The following is a 21,495-nucleotide window of genomic DNA, read 5'->3' as shown; positions in this document are numbered from 1 at the left end:
TCTTGGTCCTGACTCAATTTTCAAAGAACTATATTTTTCTCTAGTTCAGAAAGGAAAGATCACAATATTCCAGAAGTATTTCCTAGTAGAGGGATTTCGGTTGAATCAGGAATTCCAACATCTCTCCCAGGCGTTCCTTTCCACTGGTCTTTTCACCACTGATGGTGATAGTGCTGCTTGCCAGGAACTATTGCACAATTCTTACCTCTTTAGAGAAAGGCCTTATTCTTAGAAACCCAGGAGAACTTACTCCTATAAGCACCAAGTTTCCTAAGTTACCACGTAGGGATCAAGAGTCCATGGGGTTGGTGCTGGCAAAGCTTAAACTGTGAGTAACCATCCACACAGCAGGAGGAAGAGCAGGAGGCTACTCACAGTCAGGATGTTCATATGGCAACCAGTGGTGTTTGGTATTCTGGTGTTCGAAGTGGGAGTTTCGCTGCTGACACTGCTGTGCTCTGAAGTCCTCAAAGTGTTTTTGGCATTCTTCTGTGTTACAAAGCTGGTACTCAAAATTAACACCAGGACAATCCTGACCACCATTGATGGGCCTAAAGAAAAGACAACATTTAAAAAGACCTTTTGGCTTCTGTCTAGCAGTTGAAGCTTGCAGACACAGTGCTTGAGGGCATAAAGCCAAAGTTTCTGGGCTGCCAGCACAAAGTGAATGAACTCATACTTCCTAATTTCAGTCCCTTTCCAAAAGCACCCTTCTCTCCCTGCTGGGTGGAAAAAGAAAACAAAACACAAAGCTCAACTTAAATCAGCTTTTCAAATCACATATTTTAAATGCATGGCAAAAGTGTGTACGAAAAAAAAGCATGTATATTGAATCAATAAAATGATATTTTGCTACCATGTATAAAACACGCAGATGCAGCTCAAGGAAACTTTGGTCATCGCTCCATGGCTCGGTTTCCTCATATGCAAAATGCAAATAATAATGTATCTTCCTTTGAGGAAAACTGTGAAGATTAAATGAGCTGACATTATTTAAAGCACGCCTAACAACCCTGGCTCAAAATGAACTTTAGCTGATCTTTTAATTTTTATTGTCTTTGTTGCTTCTAATACCACCATCATCTCTTCCTGGGAAGGCAGGTATGTGGCATCAGATAGTCTTAACAAAAGACGTGCTCAGAGACATCCTGCTTCCTGAAACAGAGAGAAAAAGCTGCTCACATATTAAACCCTAGACAAGGCAGAATCCTCTAAATGTGATAATTCAGTTGTTTTTTTCCTTCATAAAGATTGCTGAGCACACAATAGGGAATTCAGTAATTGTAGTCTGAGTGAATGAATAGATAACTTTCCCCCAACAGTCACCTGGCGTTCTATCACAATCTTTCTTTTGCCTTCCTCTGAAGCAATCACAATCCACTCCCTGAAGAGAGAGAGTCTGTATGCTTGGTACTGCTCTCTCCTGGACACTCCCTTGCTTCTGGCAGTCGATCTCGCAGTGCCCATGCCCATGCCCTTAGGGCACAGTGACCTACATTCCTTGTCCAGCTTCTTAATATTCCTGAACAGTAACTTCTTTAAAAATATTCAATCTTCATTTGATCTTCTGATCTTCATCACTGACTGCTCGTCACAAGATTGATAAATGGAGATGTATCGAAAACACAGACTGGTTTATGAACTGTGAACAATTTCTTTTCCTGCCCTGTGTTTTACATGCACTTTATAAATCAGAATACTAATAACATAATATTGAAGTATTTTCTGGTCTCTCCAAAAATAGCAAGAATTACAAGGATATACTCACATGGGATTATTGCACTGGCGTGTTCTGAAACGAACACCAGTTCCACATGTCCGAGAACAGGAGCCGAATTTAGTCCATGACCCCCAATTGCCATCTTGTTTTTGCTGATTAGCATTCTTCCACATGCAGTGACCCTTATAGCACCACTTAGAAAAATGACGAAAGGTAATTATTAGAATCATGCATACACTAAAGCTGAAGTTGTTATACAAGAACCATCTAGTTGAAGGGCTTTCTTACTGCTCTTTTTTCTTCCAGGTGGAGATGCATTTAAAATTATCCAAAAGCAATTATGTCATTAATATACCCTTTTAAAGGGTAACTTAGACTTGTATTTTTCAAGTATAAAATTAAAATGGAAAAACAACATTCACTCAGACAACTTTTTAAATGATACATTCACCAGTGAGCATCAAACACTATAATCAATAAGAACTCTTTGAGCACCCAGCTTGCACAGTTGGTAATATTTTACCCTTCATCTGTCACTACCTATATCATACCAGAATATTTTGAGGGCTATATGATCCTTTTAAAAATGACAAAATAAACTATGTCTTGACTTAGATAATAATATGTCTAAAACATACGCAGCTTTCAAAGCACTTTTATTTAACTTTAATAATTTTTCATTCACAATGATTCTGAGAGATAGATGGGTCATATATCTATCATCACCAGTTAGATGAGGAAAATTGAGGCCCAGAAAGGTTCATAAGTAGTTGAAGGGCATCTGACCAAGAAGTAATTAAGTGGGGCTACCAGAACCCTAACACCATAGAGGCACCTAGCTTACAGTGCCCGGCATGGTGCTCAAGAGACGTTAGCCATTTTCCTCTCCAACATTTTGACTTACTTTTTCATACTATGTACAATAAAAGCATTTGTTAAAACTCAACTTTTATAAATTTCAATATAACACCAATATATTTAAGAAAGTTGGATGTTAAAAAGTTAATTATATAATTTTTTAGAAAGCAAAAATGAATCAACTCGTTATGCTCTTGTTTTTAGTCAGAAGTTTATGATATTGAATTTTCCCAAAGCGAAACATTGTATATAATGTGCTTTGTATAGTGCCTAATATAGTGCAAACACTTAAAATGACAGGTTTTATTATTATTATGCATATAATCCCTGTCACAAGTACAGTTTATACACACTTGAAATTGAGCTTTAAAAGAAGTAAACGCCATATAAATCTTCTGTACCAGGTTTTGGTCCTGCCTACAATTTCTTATTTCTAAACTAGTCAAAGCTTTTCAACTTGAGTTCTTAACATGCCTTTGTTTTGGGATCTTTGCCCTTATGAGTAGCATAGCTTGGCACTCAGCCAATTTCTGAGCATTCAATCCTGACTACACAATTTGAGATTTAAAACCTCTGGGCATCCTTCCCTAAGGAAAAAGGCCAAATCTTCTGTATAAGTTCACATGACTTTATTTCTGGGCAGCTTTCACAAGGAATGGGATGCCAGCAAGTCAATCAGATCCCACTACCAGGGGGCAGATAGTCTGCTGAGTTGCTTCTTCCTATTCTGCCAATAGTGGGCTGAATGGTAGTCCCAAAGATATCAAGTCTTAATCCCTGGAACCTGCAAATGTTACCTTATTTGGAAAAAGGCTCTTTGCAAATGTGATTAACTTAAATATGTTAAAATGGAGAGATTATCCCAGATTATCCATGGGGTCCTAAATGCTATTACATGTATCCTTATAAGAGAGGGGTAGAAGGAGATTTGACTCACAAAGATGAGGAAAAGGCAATGTGGCCACAGAAGCAGAAACTGGAGTGGTGCAGCCACAAATCAAGAAATGTGGAGTGGCCACCAGATGCTGGAAGAAGCAAAGAAAAGATTCTTCACTACAGCCTCTGGAGGGAGAATGGCCCTGCCCACACATTGATTTCAGTTCACTGAAATTGATTTTTGACTTCTGGCCTCTAGAACTGTGAGGGAATAAATATCCATTGTTTCAAGCCACCAAGTTTGTGATAACTTGTTACCTTAGTCACAGGGAACTAGTATACTGTCTTAGTACATTACTATAATAAAACCTTGCATACTATGGTTTTCATAAAAATGACAGTGCAGCTGTGTTTACCATTTTCCAGACCTTTAAAGATGATAATTATGCAACATATCTTACATATTTATTGTGTAAATAGATATACTCACTTTTCCAGCAGCACATTCAGTCCCATCAAGTGGAGGTCCCTTTTTAGTCTTACAAAAGTAGGGATTATCAGGATGGCTACACCACAGCTGTTTACATGGGTCAAAGGTTCGGAACTGGAAGATAGATAATCAAATTCTCAGTGAACTCTCAGCTTGCATGACATGCACCAAAAATATATTCTGTACAGTTTCTTCTGTCCTGTTTCTTGGATGTGTTTATTTCAAGTTAATAGCCAATGTTGTGACATGTTAAAAAAAAAACTGCATAAGAATTTCAGGTAGAAAATACTTTTATTCTGCTTTTCTAAAATAACAATGATAAACAATGAGTTGTCTGAGATTATCTGTTGACTTTTAATGTTTTTGCTTGCTGTTTCTATGTTTTGTTTTTCAAATAGACAATGTTGAAATTTTCTAAAGACTTAGTAATTATCATGAATATTGTAAATGTGAAAATATAATGGTTTGGCAGCTCTCAAGCTATCAAAATGTCTTTTCTTTATCTCCGTAGGTATGAGATAGATAGTTGAATATAAATAATAAAAGGGCCAGGCACAGTGGCTCATGCCTGTAATCCCAGCACTTTGGGAGGCTGAGATGGGTGGATCACCTGAGGTCAGGAGTTCGAGACCAGCCTGGTCAACATGGTGAAACCCTGTCTCTACTAAAAATACAAAAAAATTGGCCAGGCATGTTGGTGCATGCCTGTAATTCCAGCTACTTGGGAGGCTGAGGCAGGAGAATCGCTGGAACCCAGGAAGTGGAGGTTGCAGTGAGCCAAGATCATGCCCCTGTACCCTCCAGCCTGAGTGACAGAGCGAGACACCGTCTCAAAATAATAATAATAATAATAATAATAAATACTTATAATTAGTTGACTAAAAGCAGAAAAAAATTGTCAAACTTTCTGTGTAAGATAAAGTATTCCAGGTACAACAAAATATCATAATACATTCATATAGTTTATGAAATATTTTCCATATATTTGATTCTCATACCAATCCATTGCTGAGAAATATGGGTTAGAAGTTTGGGCTATAGTTATGGTTACAAGTAAGACAGTAACAGCACAAGACTAGAGTCTTGGTTTTCATACTCTTCAGAATGGTTTTTATTTTCCGAACACACCACATTATAATATCCAAATGTTTGTATAAGCAAACATGTATATTTGTGTGTGCTCTTTGCTTGTTTGCTCTTTTTCTCTCTAAATGTAAACATCTTACCAAGCATTATATAGATTTTTAAAAATATCAAACAACAGCTTATCCACGTATCTATTGCCTATACTGCTAATTACCTACATACACCCTTATGTGCATAGAAATTTTTTTATTAGTACACGTTTTTAGGTGTGGGTTTTTTGTTCTAATCCTTATTACCGAATGTGGAAATTCTACTTTTCCATGACATTAAGCCAAAGCTTTAGAATTCTCTGATCTAAAACATTAATGCAAGCAATTAGGAGCTCACAGTGTATACTTTATAGACAGACCAAATGGTTGTATATGGAAGGTTTCAAACAGCAGATCAATTTCTTTCTAGCCCCATGAAACACTTATGTTCCTTGCTCTAACACACAAAGCTTGCTCCAACATAGAAAAAGGCCTTCTTTTTTTTTTTTTTTAATGAACTACTAAAGACCAATATGGAAATTTAATGAAACATATATCTAATGTGAATAGTTACAGGCAAGACTGTCTTTAATGGATTCCATTTAACATATATATGTGCCTTTCTTGTGCTAAGCACTTAAATTATGTTGTCAGATTTAATCCTCACACCAATCTTATCAGATAAACACTATCATTATCCACATATTACACATGAGAAAGTAGCCCAGACAGATTAAATACGGTGCCCAAGGTTATATATTTAAAAAGCATCAGTTGGGCACAGTGGCTCACGCTGTAATCCCAGAACTTTGGGAGGCCGAAGCGGGTGGATCACAAGGTCAAGGAGTTTGAGACCAGCCTGGCCAATATGGTAAAACCCCATCTCTACTTAAAATACAAAAAAAATTAGCTGGCGGTGGTGGTGCATGTCTGTAATCCCAGCTACTCGGGAGGCTGAGGCAGGAGAATTGCTTGAACTCAGGAGGCGGAGGTTGCAGTGAGCTGAGATCGCACCACTGCACTCCAGCCTGGGCGACAGAGTGAAACTCCGTCTCAAAAAAAAAAAAAAAAAAAAAAAGAAAGCATCGTATCCAGGACCTGACCCACCGTCCTGACCCCTATGCTATGCCGTATGATTCTTTTACTAGACTATACCAGCGCAATCCTTCCCTATGGTCACACATACATGGAATCCTGCCATCAAGCTAAAGAAAAGCAATAAATCTAAGGCTTTAACAATCATCTTCTCTGAAGGTCACAAAAACCAGGGGATGCAAAGAACATGAAGATTTGAGCCTGGCAGCCTTGGTTTCAAAGTCCAGTTTCCCTGTTTACCAGCTGTGTGCCTTAAGCAAGTTGCTTAATCTCTAAGTCTTGGCTTTATCTTCTGTCAAATAAAAGTACATCATCTCTCTTCTAGTCTGTCATGAGAATTAAATAAGACAATATATTTAAAGCATTTAGCTGTAGCACATAGCAACACGATGAACACAAAATAATTGCTAGATATTATTATACTTGCACCAGTGAGTCTGTAAATCTCACCAAGCAGGAGCTACACAAATAGATTTCAAGACGCAAAATCTACATCAACTGTGAGCAACATACCGCAGTGCACATTTTATAGCCAACACCAAAATCAAAACGACATTGCTCATCCATAGAATAATTGATTCCAGGAAGTTCTGGGAGTTTAGGCCAATCATGATCAAAAGGGTCATCAAGGAGACAGTCATAGGAACTGTAGGAAGAAAAATATTGCATGTAGTTAAATGTTCACTTAAAAAAATCATGTCCTGATAAAAAGAAGTAGTCTTAGCTTATATACTTTAGAATTTCATCCCAGATCATACAGCAAGTTTGCAAAAACATATATTTAAGGTTTTGGTTTTGGTTCCATTTAGAAAAAGACTCTTTACCTGTATTCATGCCAGGAAAGTAAACCAAGCATGACTTACGAATGTAGTAGAGCCATGATTATTTGAATCACTAATTAAACCACCACATGGTGTGGTAGGGCACATCCTGACACCTATACTATAGAGCACAGCTCGTATCACATGCAGGAACCACATGACCATCCTCCCCCCATCCTCAAGTTTGACCATTAATCAAAGATTCTATAACAATTTACTAAAGGAAAATTACATTACAGTTAAAAATTTACTTATATTCTAGACTTATGGCTTCAAGTATTGTGACTCCATGATAAAATTGTTGTGCCAAATGTTCTAAGTCATAAGAAAATGTTTATCAATAATAGTTTTCATTTACTGGGAATTTTGCTATGGCCAAGTCCTAAGAGTCAGTTTCATGTCTGTAGGCTGTAAAATAAATACTCTCATGACATGCAGCAGGGGACATACTGGATATATCTTTTCAGTTCTTGACCACTGCATCGGGACCAGTGGTAACGATGGAATGCTGCTTGTACTAAGGGAGCCATGACACTTCCCATAGCAGTCTCATCACCACACCTGTTGCCTTGTCCATCATGCTCCATTCCCAACCTAGAACACAAAGAGACCTCAGTGGTAAGAATCAGGGGCTACTGCCTTCACTTAATTTTGGTTTTGAAAATAAGCCCTGGGAAATAATGTATTTTTAAGTCAATGTGGCTTTCTTGAAGAAGTCACAGAAACAGAAATCGACAGCAATCTGACAGAAATGCCTTTCATATTCTATAGCTCTGAAAACCACAGGAGTGCCTCTGCAAGCCAGTCACTCATTTAGTTTCAGTGCATGACCTCTTCTCTGTTTGCAGCTCTTCACACTTGGCAAAAGACAAGAATTGCATGCTGGCATGCATTCTGCCCAAAGAGGAAACAATACTGGGAGAAGCAGGAAAGAAAAGATCTTTTTTTTTTGGCTTTATAGCTGTCAGCAGTGACTTACACATGGCCTGTTTCATGGGCTACTACAAAAGCAGATGAAAAACCATCCTCATGATTCAGGGTACAACTTCTCACTGGATGACACATGCCGGTGACTGGAGCATATCCTGTAGAGAATAACAATTACTTTTATTTTCATTTTATGAGAAAATCCATTAAGAATTACAACTGGACCTTTGCCTAGGGGAAAAAAAGTAAAAGCCTTTCAGGAAACAGGGGCAGCATTATTTCCCTACTAGCATTGTGCCACATTCTCTTGGGAAAGCCACAGGTAATGGTCTCTAAAAAGGTTCACTGGGTCTGCATTTTCTCCTTTCCTGAGGGAAGGAATGGCCCAGGGTTACCATTCTCTTCTGCCCACCAGCTAAGCTCTGTCTTTCTGTTTTAGTAAATGGTCCTTCATATCGTGGTACTGATGAAGGAAGCCAGAAATTCCATCAATGTTGAAAAGAAAATCATCAGTCTGCTTCTTCCAAAGTCCACATCAGAATTTATTAGATAAATGTAAGCCGACTTTGGAAGAAAGCTCTTTGGCAGCAGTCATTTCTCACGGCATCTCTTTTCTCATTCTAAACAGTTAGTGGAAATCACACTGCATTTTACAGCATCCCCTCCACGCCCCAAATGCACAATCACTATTTTAAAAGCAAGTATAATTTACAATGGTATTTAAGTGGCATTTAACATTGAGAACTCCACATAAGTCACCGTAAGCAAAAGAAAGAAAATGAATGCTTGGCCGGTGTGTGGTGGAAAGTGGTGGTGGAGAGCTGAACATTTGAACAGACTGCCTGATCTAGGATTACTTTTTAAAAGTCATGCCCTCAAGTGTTTCTTCTACATATTGATGGCAATACCTTGCATTCCAGCAGGTCCGAAGTCTTGCCTGGTTAAAAAAATTGCATGGTCATGGTGCTCAGAGTGGTTGAGATCAGATCTTTGTTGTTGGGATGCCCAGCGACATACATTCTCCAAGCTTCTGGATGGGTTTCCCCTTTCTATGAGGCTGATGGACTAAGAGAAAACAGTATGTTAAAGACACACCTGACAATTTCCCAAAGGCTTCGTTTGATTATTTTCTCTGAAGTTGAATTTGGGATTAAAGTATTTAAACAATGATTCAAAAATATTTGGGGCTTATTTTGATATTCGCTTTGGTTTGTGAATTCTAAATGCCCATGAAGGATATTTTAATAATAATCAATTTTACCTGTGTGAAAGTCAAATGATACCATTTATGAGAATGGTTTTGTTATATTTGAGACAGAATCTCACAATTTTACCTGTGGGAAAGTCAAATGATACCATTTATGAGAATGGTTTTGTTTTGTTTGAGACAGAATCTCACTCTCTCACCCAGGTTGAAGTGCAGTGGTATGATCTGGACTCACTGCAACCTCTGCCTCTCGGGTTCAAGCAATTCTCATGCCTCCGCCTCCTGAGTAGCTGGGATTACAGGTGCCCACCACCATTCCTGGCTTTTTTTTTTTTTTTTTTTTGTATTTTTAGTAGAGACGAGGTTTCACCATGTTGGCCAGGCTGGTCTCAAACTCCTGATCTCAAATGATCTGCCTGCCTCGGCCTCCCAAAGTATGGGAATGTTTGACACTGAGATTTGCTATTGTGAGGCAACTTAATATTAATCATTTAGGTAATAATTTTAGTAGTCTAAATAATTTCTGATTCAGCTTAGATTTGAGTTTCATAGAATTAAGAACAAAAATATTGAGAAAGATTCTGGCATGTTTTTCCAGAGATGTGAAGGTATAAAATCTTAGTTAAGATTTTTGTTTATTTTTTATGATCTAGAATTAATCAACATGTGGGGAGAATATGAATTCTTCCATGAGTTGACAAGGCTGGTGAAATCTTAGTCTATGGAGAACCATCAAATTATATTAACTTTACACTAAAAAACAAAAACAAAAACTCCCATTTTTTTTAACTTCATGCTACTGAAGAGGGGTGGACTCTTCCAGTCCTGATATAACAAAGTAAGTTCTTTGAATGTTGCTACCATCACATTAGGGTCAGGAGTTAAAAGTTCAGGGGGAAAAGGGCCCAAACTTCAAGAACTCATTAGCCACACTTCTCAGAGTAGCTCTGATGAAATGATAATTTGAACTTGGCACCAAAAATTAGTCCCTATTTGACTGACAGGCGAATTTGGTTATACTTCAGCAAATGTTATTACCAGTGTTTACATTCTTAATAAAATCAGTTTCCTTTTTTTATATACTGATCACATACTTTTCCAAACAAACGCTTTAACAACCAGTTGGAGGCTATTATTTCCAGCTGCAGTTAACTCATATTCCTTGTTGGCAATATAAAGTAGGTCAGGTTTATGTGATAAAGATTGATGACACTCTATCATTATAAAATGATAAGTGGGTATTAACTATATAATGAAATGCAAACACATGGATGTTTCCTATTTCCTAAATGTACAACTTCGTTAGTATTTCATAATCAGGAGGATTAATTATGGGAGAGAGATGTGTAATTGTAAACATCAAGAAAGTTGTCAAGCTAGTCGTTTCCTGTATGTTTCCTCCTTAAAGGAGCTAAACTCAATTATACTACATGAAATGCCTACTATGTGCGTTTTTATCCAACTCTTTGCTTTTGAAAAAATAAAAGCTCTTTTAAATGAAAAAGATTCACTCTGCACCTCACTCTTCTTAAGTGGAAAGATATATGTATATAAAATATTGTTTTTAGTGAGTCAAGAGAAGACAAAGATCTTTGTCTATTTTCTTCATTATACATTCCAAGCACCTAGAAAATGTCTGCCACTTAGTAGGCATTCAATATAATCCCTTCTAATGAATAAATGAAACACACACTCGATGATAACAATAGGCTAAGGAAATTCTCTCTCCTCATAATAGTATCCATTCATTTCCACTCATAGGTCACACCTAAAGTCAGGGTAATTATCTACATCTTTAGACAGAAATAAATAAGCAGTGGCAGCCGCACAAAAATCATTCATAATCTGCTCACATTTGGAAGTCTCCACTCATGTGGCAGTTTCTTCTCCTCAATTTCAAGCAACTAGGGGTTTATGTGGAATGTATCTATGCCTTAAGTTAGATGTAGCTTGAACAATTTAGTCTTCTATTTGCTAACCCAGTCCCTAATGTTTATAATTCATGTTTTAAGACATTTTACCTTTGCGTATCCCAGCATTATCATGCGCACCAGGACCACATTTATATGCACTCCGAGGGACTCATCATGGTAAATTTCATTCACCTAGAAATAAAAAAAAGATAATTGCTAAAAGAAAGGAAACACCGAGGATTTCATGAGATGTACATATAAGCTGTGTAATCACCACAAATAGATGAGTAAATTGCTGTTTTTAAATTGAGTTTAATAGCTGAACTCTGAAATGTAGTCATTTACTTTTAGCTTTGGAACAATCTTCGGATATGTAAATTGCTAATTTTGTAAACTCCACAGTAATACGTACGTACAGGTCATGCTCAAAAGGGCTTTGTTATACTAGTGCAGTGTTAGAAGGAGTCTATGTGTGATGTAATCCAAATATAACATTAGCCAAAAGTAACCACAGGAGGGTGACTTTGGCAAATCATCTGCTAGCCTGTGAGTTGCCTGCCACAGTAAAGGAAAACAGCAAGCATTTGCTTACTGGGGTGCCTGTGTGACAACCAGGGGTGCTACGTCTGGTTAAGAGAGCCAATGGCTATGGGGTCTGTGTGCAGGAGCTGTGGTAGTGTATCTGAGGGCGAGCTAGCAGGTGGGGCAGCTGAGGCAACGACTGCTTGAAAGTCCTACAAGATAGAAATCCTCTAATACTTAAGTTACTAAGGAGACTGTACGAGTACCTATCAGATGAATGTCAGCCCTGGATGCAACTCAGAAGAGCAAATTTGAGTCACTGCTTTTTATTTAATTTTAAAAAATTAGGCTGAAATTTCTAAAAGTGACTTGGTATACTTTAAAATCATAGATGTTGGAATAAGTGCAACCTCAGAGGTCATAGTCCAATTCTGTTTTATATAGATGAGGAAAATAAAGCCTGTAGAAATTATCTGACATGCAAAACACAGTGAGCTATTGGCAGATACGAATCTGAAATGGACTGTAACTGTATCTTCTCATTAAGCTAGTGCAAAATTAGTGCAAATAAAAAATGTTTAGCAACATGGCAAATGTTAGCAGGAAGGAGAAAGGTGGAGTTACCAGGCTAGAATGCAAAGTTCTTAGAATAAGGACTCGACACTTGTTAAAAAGACTAAAAGAGGGATGAAAAACTAACTGCAACTCAGCTTCAGATCCAGGAGATTTGAACAGTGATTTTCTGTGCAGCAACCTGAAACCTGCACAGAAAAGATAGGCATAATCTCATAGAGAGTGGCTTTAAAAATAAATATAACTCAAGAACGATTGAAGAATGCTCCAAAACAAGAAACTCACAAATCATAGAATTTTGATTTGCCACACTGACCAAGGAAAAGACCAAGAAGTCTCAACTGAATTGTTTCAAGAATCTAACGTGACTGCACAGAACACCTTAAAAAAATCAGGGTCTTGAATGCAGACTGAAAGCATACTTATTGAATTTGTAGAAGTCACAAACAAGAAAAGAACAGCAAAGGTGGAAGTAAAAAATCTGGCTAAGCTAGAATATACTAGAGATAACAAAGTATAACTTAAAAATAAAAGATGTGAAGTCCTTTTAAGTGGAAAAATGCATGTATACACACATACATTTATACATATATACACATGCACATGCACACGTACTCACATACATAGAATGGTAAGAACCAATTTAATATCTGCACGAGATAAGCCAAGCTGTGAAAAAAAATCTGAAATACAATCTTGGATTGCATAAGTGTGCAGGCAGATAGCTCACGCCCAAGTTGTCCCACTCTAGGCTACAGAAAACCTGAAGTATTGAGTGCATTTTTCTGGGCTGTCTTATGACAGAGGTCCTTGACAAAACGTGAATATATCCTGAGAAAAGCTAACAGCAAGGAGGCCAGAAAATGTGTCTTATAAAGAAGGGTTGGGGATACATAATGGTTAAAAGCCTGAATGCCACATATTAATAGTCTCAGATAAATCCTGGTTCAACCCCTCACTGCTTGTGAGACCTTTATTTTTATAAGTCTCAATAAAATGGACACAATAAAAATAATATCTCATAGGGTTAGGGTGAGAATTAAGAGAGTTAACTCATGCAAACAAATTGCTCAAAAATTTTATGAGTGAGAGGGAGGAAGGAATTTTTTAATAATATTAGAGTATGAGAAGTGGAAAAGAAAAACATAGAAGAATTAATAGCCTTCATATGGAAAAGGGGTTTGATTCATTGTATATATCTATAGAAAATAAAACTTAAAACCATTCACATTATTAAAGGGGTAAATTTCAGCTCAATATAAAGAAAAAGTCAATGTTAGACAAAAAGCTGTTGTTTCTTATGGGCTTTTTAGTCATGGGCTGATTCTCTTATCTTATGCCACACTTCATGCTGCCTAGTTGAAAAGTGAATCAAATCTTCCACCCTCCTCTTCTGGATTCATTATCTGATAACATATTCCTAACTTTATAGTTGCAATAAAAGTTAAAAGTCAACAACCAGGCCTGTCACCAACACATTCATTCAGAGACTCATGTCTGTCCCAAGAGGCTTCTTGTAAGGCAGCTGTTTCAAGTTAGAAACATGGCTTTGCACACCAAGTTATAACATGCATTTAGTTTAATGAAGTTGAGATGTAAAATGCACTTGATGTTAAAATAAGGTTGAAAGCAATGTTAGTAAATAAACAAAACTAGATAACAATAAAACAAAACTAAAGAAAAGGAGACAGAAAAAGTGAATTAATTTCTGGAGAAGGAGAAGTAAGGAAGAGTAGGAGGCACTTACAGCCAATGCATATAATAGTGACAGCTATACTGTAACATATGTAATACATCAATGCTATAGGAAGCTCCTACAACAGAAAGTCTTAGAATAATAAAATGAAGGAAAGATGGGAATAATGACAAATAGCTTGTGATATTTGAGTTAGTATAAAATGCACATATAATCATCCTAAATTAGTAAATTCATTTGTACTTAGTGAATTTTAAAATTAACACAGTGTCAAGAAAGTACAATGGACAAAATTATTAATCTCAATAGCAAATAGGATATTAGAAAATGAATAAAAGAGCATTTTTAAAATTCAGATTTACCATTCACCAAAATAAAAGTATTACTTAACAAAAGTCACCATTATGCCAGGCTAATTAGAAAACAGTGTGACCCACTAGAAGCCAAAATCAGTTTAAGAATGTTCTGAGTCAGCACACATTTTGAGATTCACAAAGTATACATAAATTATTATAGGTAGAAATAATCAAATACAAGGGAATAATATTTTTACATAGCACAAAGTATTATTTCAATGTGGCAAATAACCAGCTGTCTATACTGTACAAAGCACTGTATCTTATTATTTTGATTTTCAAGGCTTAAAAAAGTTCCGCCATATTATTCACTTCCAAAATATACTTAATAATTTGACTGCTTTTCATCTTGCCAGGCCCTATCAATTCCTGAGATGCAGTGTTTTTATATTGTGAAACACATGGAGTATGATAAGAGTTGAAGGAATAATATAGCACCATATTATTAGATATTCAAAACCCTGGGTTCTGTTCCCAGCTTGGCCACGGATAAACTGAGTGACCTTCGGTTGGTCATTTAACCTGAGTCTCGATTTTCTTGTTGACAAACTCTAATTTTACTTGCTTTGTCTGTTTCACAGTGTTGTTGCTCAAAACAAGCAAGATGCCATACAACTATACTCAGCAAAATACAAAGTACTTGAGCTCCTATCCCCCATCCATGCACAAAGTTTTAAAAAAAATTGTGAGTGTATTTTCATAATCTACCTGAAAAGCCCAAGAAAAACAATTGCCTTAGTCACAGTTTTTACTGAAAGGGACCTCAAGATTCTTCTATTTGAAATGTGTTAAATCTCAATCTCAATGAAACACCTAGTTTCAATTATCAAGAAAATTACTGGGAAAAATCATTTAAAAGCTATTTCCAGCAGATGGCAGTATGCATGCTTCAGAGGGGCAAAGGACAAGCTGCTTCTTACACCTGAATGTGCTTACATACCAGTCAGTATGTCAGTGTTTTCCTATATTTACACATAAATGAAACAACCTCCTTGAAATTAAATAAGAATTGTAAAATATTATAACCTGAGAAAAATGCTACGTTTTAAATGCTTACTCATTTGACTCTTAAAAGCAAAGAAAAATTTGAAAACAATAATTATTTAGACTTTTTAAAATGTCATCTGATTGCAAAATTACATAAGAGGCATAAGGACATTCTCATGATCTGGCTGCTTTTAACATTCAAATAATATAGAGAAAGAACTAAAAGGATATCATACTAAATTAACAATTTGAATCTGTCAAGATGGACTAAATTCTTATTAGGAAATTCTTAGTCCCAGCTACTTGGAGAGGCTGAGGCAGGAGAATGGCATGAACCCGGGAGGCGGAGCTTGCAGTGAGCCGAGGTTGCCCCACTGCACTCCAGCCTGGGCGACAGAGCGAGACTCGGTCTCAAAAAAAAAAAAAAAAAGGAAATTCTTAATAATTCTAAATAATTCTTATTTATTAAGAAAGTAATTTTACAACTTTTAGTGAAAAGGAAAGTAATTTTTCTGAAGTAAAAGCAAAATCAACAAAAGAACAGCTAATAATACAGAGAGCTTATCAGCTTTCAGACACTACATTAAACACTTTACCTATATTAATTCAACTAATCCTTGAAATAACTTTAGAGATATTAACTCCATTTTACAAGTGCAAAAGCTCAACATATATTAGAGAGCTCAGAATCCTATAGAGGACAGATGTTCTCATTGCCCAGAGAAGTTAAGTAACTTGCCCAAGTACAATTAGTACAAGAGCAAGGGATAAAAATTAGCAGTCTGACTTCAGGGTCATAGCTATACCCATTTTGCTGTGCTTCCACAGACCTGCAGGCCACAACACTGTCATTATACATAGGAAGTGGTTTTAAAATCATCAATAGTGATTCTCAACCTTTGAGTTTAAGAATATAGTGTGGAAACATATTGAGAAAGAGAATGTAAAATTTGCAGCTTCTTTTCATAATCTTCCTTATGTAAATTTTAAGAAAATGAGGAGTCAGGCTCTAAATGTAATATAAATAAGGATTTACTGATGATCAGTGTAAGAGTATTCCAGAAAATATTGAGAAGAAATAAAAAGGAGCTAGAGAAGAAAAATTAAATAAGAAAAGAAAGAAAGGGTGAAATGTATAACCAGTGTTTTGGGTTGCAAGAAAAGCAGTAAGCATAAACATTCTAAGTGACATATTTGACACTGCATAATGCAAACCAAAGTACATCTACAAAAAAAACTGAGTATCTTTTCACCACGTGAACCAACCTATTGGACCATGGGTAGATTTTCTGTGAGGTGTTCAGGGTTGAGCCTAGAGTCTTTATTAAATTACCTGAAAGAAGGGGTAAACAGAACATTAATTCAATTTTCAGATGACCTGATGTTGGAAGAGTTTGTCAATGATGCGAGGGAGGAAAAGGTAAAATCAAATCAAGTATTGCTTTCCTTGAAATGAAAATTCCTTCCAGGTTTGTTCCCGGACAGGACAAATTCTCCCAGGACATTTCGCTGGCAGGACAATCTGACCTGCTTTGTCTGACTAGCTGATGAACAGCTTTGTCTGGCTTCAACAAAGCAACACTCATTTTTTGTTCGGATGGGTGGATTAGGTCTTCAGAGGCTGGATAGCTTAGCGGTGGAGAGCATGAGCTCTGCATCAGACTGCCTGGATTCGATCTTAGCTGTGTGATGCTGGGCATGTTATTTGTCTCTGTGCCTCAGTTTCCTCACCTGTAAACTGGGATAATTACAGTATTATCCTCATAGGATTGTTGAAAGGAATAAATGAGTTCATATATGTACAGTACTTGATGCTTGGCCCTTGCAAATACAAAAAAATATTAGCTGTAATTATTGCTATTATTCATATAGAAGTAAATAAACACCACATATACACAATTTTTTTTTAAAGAGACTTTTGTATAACTGAAAGTAAACAAGCATCAACAAGATAGCCTGAGTGATTTTGGCTAGATATAAAAGAATTCTGAAATGGACTGAGAAAAGTATTACTCTGTCCACAACTATCTCTTACGTAGGTAAAAGTTCCAAACTCATACCTGCTTGGATTCTCAGCCCCATACTCAGTATTCCTTTTCCTAGAATACAGAGGTGTCTCCCCATCTGCCAACTCTTCCCTCATCTCCAATCTCATATTAATAATAACTACTGTTTATTGATACTTTTATCAAATATTTATTGAACAGTGGCTATGTGCCCAGATATTCTAGGGGTGGAGAATAGAATAGTCAATACCTTTGAGTCTCTGTTCTTATGAAGCATATATTCTATTGGGCAAAACAGCCTATAAGCATGAAAAAAATGAATGCAAAAAGACATGCAGGCAATGTCATTTGAAATGGGAATAGGTGTAATGAAGAAAACAAATATATGAGTGACAAGATAGAGGAGGACAAGAGGAGGTAAAGATTGGGTACTATTTGAGATTGGGTAGTCAGGAAAGGGAGAACCATGGACAGGAAGGAATAATTGTGTGACTGTTTAGGGAAAAAGCAATCTAGGCAAAGGGAAGAGCAAGTGCAAAAGCTCAACATATATTAGAGAACTCAGAATCCTATGGAGGACAGACATTGTCATTGCTACTTTATAAAGAGACTGAGACCCAGAAAGGACACACAGTGTTTTCCTCAAATGATTAGCAAAGCTATCAAGTCTATATGATATCAGTGCTTGTTCTCTTTTTGCAAATACCTTGCTCTACGTTGTGTTTTGTTGTTGTTGTCGTTGTTGTTGTTGCTGTTGTGTCATGGTGGAAGCCCTGAGTCTCTAGACAGTCACTCCAAAAATCCCCTCCCTGCCCCTGGTTTAATCGCTTCCTTCCTAGGAATTACTTTTCTTCTCTTAGTAACATTCTCAACTTTCTTTCATGAAAAAAAAAAAAAACAAAAAACAAACAAACAAAAACTATCTATGATGTTCTGTGGGATCTAGTACTGTTTACCATTATATTCTTCAATGTCACTATTCTGTTTCTTTAGTAACATTAGCTCTACTGTCTCTGCCTAACCTTTACATGTCAGTGTTGCTCAAGGTTTGTTTGTTTGTTTTTTGACTGTTCTCTTGATACATGTTTCCCCTGCAATATGCTCTTCACTGCTGTTTCTTCAACCAATACCTATAGGCTGATGAATTCCAAAGTTTGGTTTTTTCATTTATTTGTTTGTTTTGAGATGGAGTTTCACTCTTGTTGCCCAGGCTGGAGTACAATGGCATCATCTTGGCTCACTGCAACCTCTGCCTTCTGTCAAGCAATTCTCCTGCCTCAGCCTCCCGAGTAGCTGGAATTACAGGTGCACACCACCACACCTGGCTAATTTTTGTATTTTTGGTAGTGATGGGGTTTCACCATGTTGGCCAGGCTGGTCTCAAACTCCGGACCTCAGGTACCCGCCCACCTTGGCCTCCCAAAGTGCTGGGATTGCAGGCATGACCCACTGTGCCTGGCCCCAAACTTTTATATATCTAACAGTGATTCATCTCTCTCACGTGTGAGGGCCATCTGTTCAACTCTAGTAACAGGACTATCTATTTAGAAGTATACCTGGATACCTCATAGCACACCCATCTTCTCTCTAAAACCTGTTTTTCTCTTCTAAATATTTTATCCCAGTTACAGACTAAATCATCCTTGATTCCTTCTTCTTCTTCAAGTATTAGAGTCATTCTACTACCAAGTACTGCAGACATCAGTCAAACCTGTCCACCTCCACACCCAGCAGCTTAGTAACCAACCGGCTCATGCAGACTGTTGCAATAACTTGTTAAAACTTTTGCAAATATTTTGTATTTAGGTGATTTGGGCACATTTTAGTAGCTCTCCAGAAAGGAAGATTGTAAGGGTTGATGGTTGTTTTCAATAAACATGAGTCTGTCCTTTTATGTGAATTATATTTTACTTCATTTAAGTATCAAAGGAGCTTTGGAAAGCATACGAATAGGCAGTCAGCTGTGAGGTCCTACAAACTCTTGTGTCCTTCGTAACAATGGGCACATAGCAAAAGCCCAGGCAGAACTGTTTACCTTTCCTCAAGATTGAGAAAGATGGTTTGCACGGGAATCTACAAACTTTTTCTGTGTTTTACAACCCGGGAAAATATAAAGGCTGTAACAAAGTAAGGAAGGATAAGGTCAGTCTGATATCTGTAACCTAAGAAAGAAGAAAGTGTGAATTTCAGGAAGGGAATTTGGGCCTGCAAAAGCAAAGGGGGAAAGGAAGAGGAAACTGAGACGCTTCAGTAAAAATCAAAGGGACCTCTTATCAATACTGTGTGGATGTTGTGTTATGTTAAGGTAACATGTGATGTGGGGACTCGTTTCTAGAGTGATAGGTCAGGATATTCCTGGGAAGGTGAGTATGTTTTTATAAAAGGTGGCTGAGTCGACTTGTGCTTGCCGCAATCTGTCTCTGTGATCTGGTATGTTCAATCCACGTCGGGGAAATTAAGACAGTTTGTTGAGGTAGGGAAGTATAGTGTACATAACAAGGAGCTTGGACCCAGACAGACACTATGAACTTAGAAACTATGTGTCCATGTTCATAGCATAGTGTCTAACAGAGTCTCTCTCCTCCAAATAATTCTAATAATGCATCTCTTTCTAAAACAGACTGATCAAGTCACTAATCTTCTTAAAAACCCTTTATGACTCTCCTTTGACAAGATGAAATTAAACTACTTAGTATGGTCCTTATTATTTTCTAAAGTTAGCCCCAGCTTCTCTTTCCAGTCTCCTCATCTGCCATCTCCCCTAAATCCTTTCAATTTTACCATGCAGACCAATCTAGAGTGGCTCCAACGACTCCATGAACTAATACTTCTAGTATCTTGTTACAAGCTGTTCCCTATCTTCCAAGACCTATCTCCCCTTTTTCTAGCAGGAAAATGCCAATTGAGTTGGAAAAGTCCAACTCAAATGACATGTTGTCTTATGACGATTTCACTGGCCACTGGCATTATTTGCCAAACCACATCCTCTCTTTTTCAATTCACGTTTACATAGTACTTTGCAACTGAATCTCTTGAAGATTAATATATTTTATAGATCTCTATCACATTTTATTATTATCATTTGTTGATTGGTTTATTTTACCTGCTACAATTAGCTCCTTGTAGAAAGGCACTATGTTTTATTAATTTTTGTCTCCCAAGAATCTAACAGGACCTTGCCTATGGTAGGTTACATATGCTAGGTGAATAAATGCCTAGAGGATTGATGTGAATTCAAATGTAAGTAAAGGATTATAGATAATGACTCAAAACAGAAAACTGCTACATGATATGCTAAGGTTATATGAATATGTATACTTTCCAGGTAAATCTGCATTGCACTCACATTCAATGTTTTCAGAAAAAGTTAAAAAATCAAAAGCAGTGTATTGATATGACCATCGTTAAGTAACCAGTAACCACATATATTCGCTGCTAACTCTTGAATAAGTCCATTAATACTTTTTAAGGACCAGGGTACGTCTGTGGAGTTTATATTTTCTTTACAAATATTGATTAGGGAAGCCTGCCCTGTTCAGATAACACATTTATGCTTGTTCACTGTCCATCATAAGTAGCTAATTTCAATATACAAAGAAACTGATGAATTCACTCAATAATTTATAATTTCTTAGAAGTCCAAGACTGTTTCTTTGTACTGGGAGGCACTCTTTTAAATGAACTGCTTTCTTATCATTTAATAAATCCTGAGATTAAGGCATAAATTCTATTTACAGGGCCCTAAAAATGTTAATAGGCACATTAGACCCAGAAGACCATTTCATAGATCTTAGCAAATAAAAAAAGATACCTTTGACCTGTCACAGACAGCAGAGTGTTGCTGATGGAAAATATCTGGTACATTGAAAGAAAACAACCTACCCTCTTAACCATAAAAATCTGCCTCATCAGCCTGTTAGAATCTTAAACTAGATTGCTAACTGGTTTGATTCAACCAGGTAACTAACTGAATTCTCATTTCAATGACTTGAATCGTATAAACAAGACACAGAAACAGATAAAGGAAAGACATCAGAGTTTTATCTAGCAAGAGGTATATAAAATGCCTCAACTTTGTAATGAGAGGCAGTGAAGTTTGGGGAGGACGAGCTTAAGGCTCAGAAGGCAGATACAGATCTGGGCTCAGGTCCTGACTCTGCCATACTAGCTGTCTGACCCTGGGAACATCAACTAACTTCTTTCAGCTTCAATCTCTTCATTTGTAAACTGGGACTAAGGCTGAATGCATCTTAGAGTTGGAAAGTATTAAATAATTTATGTAAAGTATTTATCAGAGATTCAGGCACAAAGAGCTAAAATGTTAGTAGTATAA

At 36.9% G+C, this 21,495-nt stretch overlaps 1 protein-coding gene across 1 annotated transcript in view; it reads right to left on the bottom strand.

The window, feature by feature from the left end:
• ADAMTS3 (ADAM metallopeptidase with thrombospondin type 1 motif 3) overlaps nucleotides 1-21,495 on the bottom strand; it is a 284,019-nt gene that overhangs the window by 30,264 nt on the left and 232,260 nt on the right. The window contains exons 6-13 of the mRNA XM_055297371.2: nucleotides 11,131-11,214; nucleotides 8,811-8,967; nucleotides 7,955-8,060; nucleotides 7,426-7,569; nucleotides 6,668-6,800; nucleotides 3,945-4,058; nucleotides 1,769-1,914; nucleotides 376-551 (exon numbers count right to left, since the gene is read on the bottom strand). Coding sequence (XP_055153346.2) covers nucleotides 376-551; nucleotides 1,769-1,914; nucleotides 3,945-4,058; nucleotides 6,668-6,800; nucleotides 7,426-7,569; nucleotides 7,955-8,060; nucleotides 8,811-8,967; nucleotides 11,131-11,214 — 1,060 coding nt within the window. The remainder of the gene's footprint in view (nucleotides 1-375; nucleotides 552-1,768; nucleotides 1,915-3,944; nucleotides 4,059-6,667; nucleotides 6,801-7,425; nucleotides 7,570-7,954; nucleotides 8,061-8,810; nucleotides 8,968-11,130; nucleotides 11,215-21,495) is intronic.

The sequence above is a fragment of the Symphalangus syndactylus genome, chromosome 10 (assembly GCF_028878055.3).
Source record: "Symphalangus syndactylus isolate Jambi chromosome 10, NHGRI_mSymSyn1-v2.1_pri, whole genome shotgun sequence".
Classification (NCBI taxonomy): domain Eukaryota; kingdom Metazoa; phylum Chordata; class Mammalia; order Primates; family Hylobatidae; genus Symphalangus; species Symphalangus syndactylus.
The sequence above is the reverse complement of the archived record's forward strand: the minus strand, read 5'-3'. Positions and strand labels throughout refer to the sequence as shown.